Source organism: Diabrotica virgifera, chromosome 2, assembly GCF_917563875.1.
Source record: "Diabrotica virgifera virgifera chromosome 2, PGI_DIABVI_V3a".
NCBI classification, from domain to species: Eukaryota; Metazoa; Arthropoda; class Insecta; order Coleoptera; family Chrysomelidae; genus Diabrotica; species Diabrotica virgifera.
Genome location: NC_065444.1, coordinates 261410006 through 261419906, shown reverse-complemented (window position 1 = coordinate 261419906; position 9901 = coordinate 261410006). Strand labels below are relative to the sequence as shown.

Below are 9901 nucleotides of genomic sequence, written 5' to 3'. Positions count from 1 at the left end.
CTTTCTGCTGCTTAGTTCAATGCTGGGCCAGTCTGCCAATCTTCTCGTTCTTCAAGTGTCATCTCCGTGACGGAAATCGGCAATCTTTCTCTTAGGTTGCGCAGCCATGATATTCTAGATAGTTCTCCCTACGTTTCTCTTTCCTTGGATCTTTCTTTGCATAATCAATTGGAACAAGTTGTATCCTCTCCACCCGTAATACGTCCCGAGATATTCCAATCAGAGTCTGCCAATAGGTAAAGCAAACTTCACAGTTGAGTCTTCTAATTGTGTTTAACCCTCCGTTAGTCGCTAGGATAAACGGAGCATCAAGAGTCGCTACTGTGTCAGAGACCGACAATTTAAAAAAAGAGTTATTGCTATAAAATTCATACAAATATTTTATATTGTGTATAGGAATGACTGAAAAATATTTTTGAAAATGTTTTATTGAAAAACAACAGATATAAAATGAAAAACCCTAGTATAACAATATACATAGTTATTTGTAATATAAACATATTCGCTAGGAACCATTTCCCATAATTCCAACAAACGTTTTTGTTCGGCTTCAAAGGACATCTATAAATAAGATTTGACCAAAACTTACCGATAAAATGCAATAATAAGATGCTTAATCTTTACCTGAACTGCAAGTTATGCCAATAAAGTAATAACCACACCGTTAGTCGCTACGGAGTCTTGCACCGAAAATAGCTATAAAACTCGCACAATTGTACCCAAGTAGGTAAGAATGTATACTAACACGAGGTTAGTTGATAGGAAGAGGTACAGAAAGTGGCGATAGAAAAAACCAGTTATTTTGTAAATCCCGAATGAATAATTCTGTCGTCGGTGTGTGACACCGATAGCGACTAACGGAGGGTTAAGAACTTTCTATACATGGCAGTTTAAACAGGAGCCCCAGTAAATCTTTGTTAAATAAATCGGCTCCAGCAACAATTTTTTTGCAATTTTTGAAGTTATGCTTCTTTAGGCGTGATTGGGAGTGAATTTTCATTATTCTGCGCGCATGCGCACACAGACAGTATGGCGTTAGTTGCTAAATCTTTCAAGGTATATATAAATATATCAGTGCAAAAAAGGTGTGAAAAGAATATATTAGTGTTTTTAGTAAATATATTTATTATAATTTTTGTGTCTTTGGATTTGTCTTTCTCGGGAGTAAGACAAGTATTATTAAAACATTTATATTTATTATACAGTAGACTCGCGATTATCCGAGGTAACTGGGACCGTGACTACCTCGGATACGGAAAAACTCGGTTAACACTGACATGGGTTATCTTGATAGAAAAACACGTGAATAATGATAACTGTGGATATTTTAATGACAAAATTAATACAGTACTGTCTATAAAAGATAAAAACAGTTACCTTAATAATGTTACTGTTTAAAAAAGTATTTGATTTTGCATAAGCTTTGCTTTTCTTTTTGATTTTGAGGCGGTGATGTTGCGGCATGGTTGAAAATTGTAACTCAACTGTTCTGACTTTTGGCCTCGGTTAACCGAGACTCGGATAATCGCGAGTCTACTGTACTTCACTTCGTCTGTTTGTTATCGTGAATTGTCATTATGTCCGAGACTATAAAAGCAGAGAGTTCGTAGTGTTATTGGTATAGCATTCGGCTAGAGATTGAGATATCTTGGGTTAAAATCCGGACCATTCCTATTCTTTTTTTATTTTTGGAAAGTGGTAAGCATTAAAATTAGTTTAATATTTAAATAAAATTAAAATAAACTGTTTTACTTTGGGGATCACAATACAAAAACAGTTACAATGTAGTTTTGTCAGTTGTAGCTTTGAATTCTGTGGACTGACATCCTATGTCTTGATAATAGTTGACGCAATCCTTTATTACTACAACACTTTTTCCTGGCGAGATCTTGCTTAATTTGTTTTAAGGATTTACTTTGCGATTTATATACAGTGCTAGTCAAAAGTCCGTACCCCCCCCTCTTATCTTTTGAACGGTTATACCTATAATAGTGAAATTTGGAGGGAGGAAATAAACGGACGTAAGCTTCTTAATTAGTCATGACAGGTGACGTAATAGTGACAGATGACGTTACAGAGTCACTGTGACCGATAATTTTAAATGGGACCTTATGGCAAGCGATACCTCGTTTAAAAGGTATTCAAAATACCTATTGTCATACTATTTTTTTTTTTGGGTTTAAGTTGATTTTGATTTTGGTGAATAAATTAAATAAATATAATATTGTAGTTTCGCATTTAATTGATAAAAATTCAAATGTCCGCCTATGGTTTTTTTGTCAAAAAAGTTGACGTTTTTCAATTCTCTAGTAGTTTTTACGATAACGTCAACCATTTTGACAAGTAATCATAGGCGGAATTTTGAATTTTTATTAATTAAATGCGAAACTGCAATTTTAGATTTATTTCACTTATTCATCAAAATTAGCTTAAACTCAAACAAAATTAGTATGACTGAATAGGTATTTTCAATACCATTCAAACGAGGTATCACTTGCCATAAGGTCCCATTTAAAATTATCTGTCACAGTGGCTCTGTAACGTCATCTGTCACTATTACGTCACCTGTCATGACTAGTTAGGAAGCTTACGTCCGTTTATTTCCTCCCTCCAAATTTCACTATTATAGATATAACCGTTCAAAAGATAAGAGGGGGATACGGACTTTTGACTAGCACTGTATTATTGTTTTTTTTTAATTTCAAAAATGTGGGTAATGGGAATGCAAACATAAAAACTCTTTGTAAAAACCAACAATAATTGTTTTATTTACATCAACAACAAATTCACAAATATTGGCTACTTAGGAAATGATCCACCAGATCTTTTCTTATATTAGTACATACAATCATTAATTTATTAATTTTAAGTGTTCTTTATGGGGATCTATTTCATGTAAAAAGAGTGAGAAAGGACTTAAAGAATGACCTGAGATTAAACACTGAAATTATGAAAAAAAAAAAGACTGTCCTCGTACAGCCCAAAATACCAACACATTCAGCATGGCTGTTTCTCTTCGATTAGTGCTTGTAAAAATGGATGTGACACCAAGTAAGACACCATAAATTAGCACTATTAAAAGGAACAATTATGACTGAGTAATTGCTCAACAATATGCGACGTCACACAATTAACGCTACACATAAATAGTGATGTTGAAAAAGTAACTACTCGTTACAAAGTACTCGTTACTTACGAATACCGAAAGTAACGATTACTATACAGAGAGGTAAATCGTTACTTTGTTAAATTTGATTACTTCGTACCAATCGTATCAGAGCGAGTACAGTAAAACCTCGATATAAAGGACTAATTGGTGGGAAGGGGTGTCCGTTATAGCCGAAAGTCCGTTGTATAAAAATAGGTTTAAAATATATAAATAAAAAAAAACGTTTATTTTAAGTTTTGCACGCACTTTTGAAGTTTGTAGTTTTTTATAATTAGAACTGTCTCCGCATTATGCTACAATAAAAATTTTATTGAAAATCTTTGGGGATGTTTTGGGAAATACAGGGACTTTTTTCATATTTGGTCGGATTTTTTTGTCCGTTATATCCGAAGTCCGTTAAATAGAGGTCCGTTATATCGAGGTTTTACTGTACCTATTTTGATTTTGAGTATTGTATCTACTCGGTTGATATCGGAACCGGACCGGTATTCCACGAGTGTTCCGTACCAGTACAGTTAACTAAAATTTTATATATAAAGGGCGAAGGCTATGAAGAGTTTTACAGGATTACAGGGCGCTGAGAAGTAGCTGAAACAGAGGGAGGTATATCATTTAACAAAGCATGCACCCAGAAACAGATGTCTACGATTTGTCGAGGTAGATAATTCACAGAATTTCACAGATGTTAGTTCTTTTGAAAATAAAAATGCAACACATTAGATTTTAATAATAAATACACACTATTCTTATCAGGCTTAGAAAAAAATAGCTTAGAGTGACCGAAAAATATGTAGAAATGATAATATTTCTAGACAATGATCATCAACTTTAATTTTACAGGTAGGTATGGCATTGTTTTTATTAGACCAGGGCATTTAACACTAAAAACACAGTAATAAATCTATTTTTAAATATAGTAGGTACATAGAGTCTTGAAACTTTTTGTATTGTATTTAGGATTAGGATGACGTCTGAAAAAAAGTCTACAATAAAAAAATAGGTGGAAATGCATTATTACATTTTAAAGTGTATAAACCGCATCGAAAAATGCATAAACATGTTAAAATCAGTATATTACGGGCCAGATTTTCTTATTTCGGGATATTTGGGGTCACTGAACACGAATTTGCAATCAGAACCGACCTACGAAGAACCTGGGTGCCCAGGGTTACTGCTAGGGTACGTCGTCTAGAGTTTCAAGGGTTTGTTTTTGGCACTTAATTGGTGCAAACAGATTACTTAAGATTACTGATATTGTGGAGCAGCAATGACAGAACAATTACATATCATTTAATTTCTATCCATTAAATAGATCGGTGAAGGTCGTTATGTCGGATCTTATACTTATACGAAATACTGAGAAATGCGATTCTCGATATGATTACCGGTACTGAAATACAAGAGTAATCATAGTAATCAAAGTATCCTACTAATACTAATACAAAATATGTAATGAGAAATGCGATTCTCGATATGATTACCGGTACTCAAATACAAAAGTAACAAAAGTAATCAAAGTAACATCATCATCATTTGGCTCTACAACTCTATGTGAGTCTTGGCCGCGTTTACTATTTCCCTCCATTGTTGTCGGTCCTGAGCAGCTATTTCCCATTGCTGTACTCCCATTTTGCGTAGATCGCTGGCTACTGCGTCCTTCCATCTCTTTCTTGGGCGACCAACTGACCTTTTTCCATCGGGCCTTTCCCAGAATGTGGCGTTTAGAAGTCTTTCGTCACTTGATCTTAGTACGTGACCCGCCCATCGTATTCTGTTTGATTTAATGTAGCGTACTATGTTTTCATCTCCGTATATTGTCTGGAGTTCATCATTGTGTCTTCTTCTCCATTCTCCTGTTGTCTCTTCTCTGCAAGGCTCATAGATAGTCCGCAGTATCTTTCTTTCAAGTACCAGTAATTTTGTTGTTTCCCGCTGATTCAGAGTCCAGGTTTCGCTTCCGTACCTTATTGTGGGACGAATTATTGTCTTATATACTCTTATTTTTGCTGGTCTTGAGAGTATTTTTGATTTAAGTAGGGTCCTTAACGAGTAATATGCCCTTTTTCCTGCAATAATCCTGGCTGCCACGTCCTGTTCATAGTTATTTTCAGATGTTATGATCGCTCCCAAGTACTTAAATTCTTTGACGACTTCATAATTGTATTCATTAATTGTTACGTTTTGTCTAACCCTTGGTCTTGGGTTCTTCGTAACCACCATGTACTTGGTCTTGTCCTCGTTGACCTTAAGACCAACTTCCTTGGCTCCGTTCTCGAATAGGGTGAAAACTTCTTTTGCATCTCTGGTGGATTGTGCAATTGTGTCCACGTCATCCGCAAAGGCTAATAGTATTTTTGATCCTTGGACGGCAAATCCATTTGTCAGTTGTGGCTGAGCTTTCCTTACTGCATGTTCCAGTGCGAAGTTAAACAGCAGGGGGGCGAGAGGATCTCCTTGTCTAAGTCCTGTGTCAATGAGGAATTCCTCCGAGGGATCAAAGTAACGAATCAAAGTAACGAATACTTTAAATGATTATACAAAAGTAACGATTTGTAACGAATACTCGACAGTAACTATAATCAACATCACTACACATAAACAACTTAAGACTGTTGCAATGAAGAAAAACGACCAACAAGAGCTAAAAAATGTAAACTGCAGACCTGAACGAGGATTAAAAATTAATATTCAGTGATGAAAGCCATTTTCTGTTCAATATTACTAGACAAGTGAAGTATCCTCTAGATAGAAGAATTTTTTTCCACAATTGGATGTATAGTTTAAGCAACATCTCAACACAATTTGGTTATCTGCCTTATCCCATACCTCATATGAAGAGTACAGGGGAAAAACAAGGAATGTCACATTTTATACATATTGAGATAAACACCAATAAAGGTTTAATTCTTATGATATCTAAAAACTAATTAGGATATTCTTAGCAGAATTCTAGCAATTATTAGTCTATAATCTTTAATCTTAATATAATATTAATCTATATTAACTTATTAATTTAATAATGCGCCAAAAAACTGCTAACATTCCTTATTTTTGTCCAGTGGCGTGCGGACAATCCTGGTCCTTCGCCTGGATACAAATTCTTAGAAAATTCATATTGACTGATCTTTCTGGTTATTGTTCTGAATCGATAGTCTAGTCGATAGTACTCAGTTTTTGCTACCACATGGCGAGAAAAGCCGAAATTCATGATAAAGTGACATTTCTTGTTTTTCCCCTGTACTCTTCATATGACATCTAAATAAGAAAACATTACGGCTGTGCTGGACTGGACTGAAAAACCGCCAGACCTGAATCCTTAAATATTGAGGATGATTTTGAAAAGAGCAAAATGCGTGATGGAAACTCTTGGTCTTCTTCGAAGTTACTTCTATATAGTGATAAGATTAGTGATAGGAGTAAAAATATTTTCCTTTAATAAAAATTCCGAAAATTTTTTTGCTGAAGATTATTAAATTTGGATTACCAAAAATTAAATTTCAAATATTATTTGCAAGTATATAACAATTATGTTAATGTCATATAGTGTTGTTGTATACAAACGTTTTGATTTATCCATTTAGGATATAAAGTTCAAGTTAAGATTTACAGATCCCTTTCAGAGTTTGCAGAAGTGTCACATCCTAGGTTCTTAGATTTTTCAGAATATAAAAACGTTTAACTGAATAAAATGTAATATATAATAAGGTATAATTACTTAAATATATAATGTTAATTCTATCACAAAACATTAGGCTACGTGTATAGAGGTATCGTCAGAAAAAATCGATCAAATAAGATAAGATAATAATCAGAAACCTTAACAACTTCGGTTAGTACCAGATTCTTTTTTAAGTAAATAAATTTGTTTTGCAGTTTTTGTTAAGGTTTCTTCAAAATAAATATAGATAATTTACATTTTTTTTCTTTCATATTCTCGCTACACTGAGCCATTTAAATACCAATATTTAAAGTCAAAAATCTAATTTGGTAAATATCATTTCTAGTGAGTCATCCTAAGATACGCTTTATCGAAAAGTTCTAATTCATGGGTTAAATAGTTTGCCTTATTTCTCAATACTTTAGCCTTACTACCTGCACTTTCTAAACGGTTTAATTCTTGTTCTAATTCTACTAATTGTTTGTCCATTACACTGGTGGTATCATCTATGACTTGACACAATCTAAAAGAAAAATTAGTGCCATTAAAAAACAAACACACAATCTCGATATTCATCAGAACAAGAAACTCAATATGAGAAATATAACAAAAGAACACTTTTTTTAATTACGACAGGGTATTCGCTCCGTGCATGACTGACGCGACACCTGACATTTTTGTAGACAACAATTTGAAGTTAAGCACAATGATAAAGACATATATTGTGAAGACAATGACAGACGATCTCACAATCATTTATTTCCATGGGACGACCAGTTTCGCTGTCTATAATGTGCACAGATAACCATAACGATAATAATGAAGTACAAAGAAATGACCTACAAAACATTCACCAAGAAGAAACAGAGAACGACAACATCACCCAAGAAGAAGTACACGAAGCAATCAAAAGATCAAAAAATAGAAATTCACCAGGTCCGGACAATATACCAAATGAATTAATTAAACACGGGGGTACAAAAATAATAGTAGAGATAATAATAACATTATTCAAAAAAATTGTAAACAACATGACAGAACCAGAGGAATGGAGAGAGAGAGAGTATAACAATATCCATCTAGAAAAAAGGCGTAAAGACAGATCCTACGAACTACCGAGGAATTACACTACTCAATTCTACATCAAAACTATTGACAAAAATTCTATCCCAAAAAATATACAAGAAAGTCGGTGTATCCGAAGAACAACAGGGTTTTCGCCCAAACAGATTTACAATAGAGTCTATTTTCATCATGCGACAATTAGTTGAGAAATCAATAGAATTCGATAGACTCATGTTCACATGCTTTGTAGATCTGAAACAGGCATTCGACAGAGTACGATTAAAGGACGTATCCTTGAAAAGAAGAACATAGGTCAAAGGTATAGAAACATAATCAAAGAGCTCAATAGATTCAACAAAACACGAATTAAAACCACACACGGGCTGACGGAAGAAATCAAAATCAATGTCGGCATTAGAAAAGGGGACAGCCTCGTCCATGCCTATTTAATTTAATAATGGATGAAGTTATACGTAGTGTTAACAAATGTAAATTAGTAATGGACGACCATATAATCGAACAGGTAATGGATTGTAGATACATGGGTGTGGAAATTTCTAGCGACAGGCATCTGTGTCAAGAAACAAAACAAAAGACAACGAAAGCAGCGAGAATATCTAGTTTCCTGAGGGATATAATCTGATGGAATAAATATATGAGCACCGAAAGCAAAGTCCCGCATTTATAAGACATGTGTTAGATCCGTACTGATATACGCAGCTGAGACAAGGATCGAGACAACAAAGACCAAACAAATAATGAGAACAACAGATATGAAAACCCTAAGATCCATAAGAGGTAGAGTCCTTTTCATGAGCATTTTTCAGTGCATCACAAATGATAGAAAAAAAGGTAAGTCCGTGATAATACACATTTATGACATTTATTCTAACATGACATTTTAGTTAAATCTGACAGTTGTCACATTTTATTTGCAATTTGGTATAAAAACAAATCAATTGTGTTTATTGCATTTATAAAATGGTATTTTCTTTGATTTGCATAGTCTTATAAATTGTACAGATTATATTCGTAGATATAATATTATATAATTCGTAAATAATTCTTTCTTCGATTATAGCGCCATCTATCGACAACTAGAATAACTAGAATAAATGTTATAAATGTCTGTAATCACCGACGTGTCTTTTTTTCTGTCATATACAATTTAATGCGTTAGAAAGAAATAGAAAAACTGTGACGCACTGAAAAATGCTCATGAAAAGTGTTAAATCACACTCAGAGATAGAATACGAAACGAAGACACATTGAGAGAGCTAGGCGTTCAAGACGTAGTGAGATGGACAAGAGCACGACGACGCATGTGGAGAGACCACGTAGATCGGAGGACCCTGAACGTATGGCGAAATGGGCGAAGACACAGAAGCCCAACACCAAGCGACCCATATGAAGATCCAAAAACGATGGTACGAGCTCCGGATCGCAGCAGAAACTGTAACAGAAGAAACAGGACATAATCCTATTACATGAAGAAGAAGGAGAAAAACCAATTGAAAACTTGTTTTAATATCTGATATAAAACTAACCTTGCGAAGGTACCACTTAGTTCTTGTTGGACTTGATGACTGCAATTGGCGGATGTCAGATCTATAATCATCCTTAATTTCTTGGAGGCGTGCTGCACATACTGCTTTTTAAAAGATTTTTCTTTTGCTTTGTTTGTCCACGTCAAACGCTCGTACAGGTAGAGACAACCGTACATTGCACCTAAAATAGAGAAACTAATTATTTAGAAAGATTTATATATACATTGTTCTTAAGCAACCACTTTGTAATAGTTCAATATTGTTACGACCCAATCAGCACGCAGGCCGGTCCTGGCTTTCTAGTATCCGGTTTTGACCCTAGAAGTAGAGATGTTGAAAAAGTATCTATTCGTTACAAAGTACTCGTTCCTTACGAATACCGAAAGTAACGATTACTATACAGAGAGGCAAATCGTTACTTTGATTACTCTGATTACTTCGTTACTTCGTACCAATCGTATC

The 9901-nt window shown here is 34.4% G+C and overlaps 1 protein-coding gene across 2 annotated transcripts in view; it reads right to left on the bottom strand.

Moving 5' to 3' along the window:
• Positions 1-6843: 6843 nt before the first annotated feature.
• LOC126880594 (transmembrane GTPase Marf) overlaps positions 6844-9901 on the bottom strand; it is a 39419-nt gene continuing 36361 nt past the window's right edge. For both annotated transcript variants that reach the window (XM_050644550.1, XM_050644551.1), the window contains exons 10-11: positions 9440-9620; positions 6844-7350 (exon numbers count right to left, since the gene is read on the bottom strand). In XM_050644550.1, coding sequence (XP_050500507.1) covers positions 7170-7350; positions 9440-9620 — 362 coding nt within the window. In that variant the 3' untranslated portion in view covers positions 6844-7169. The remainder of the gene's footprint in view (positions 7351-9439; positions 9621-9901) is intronic.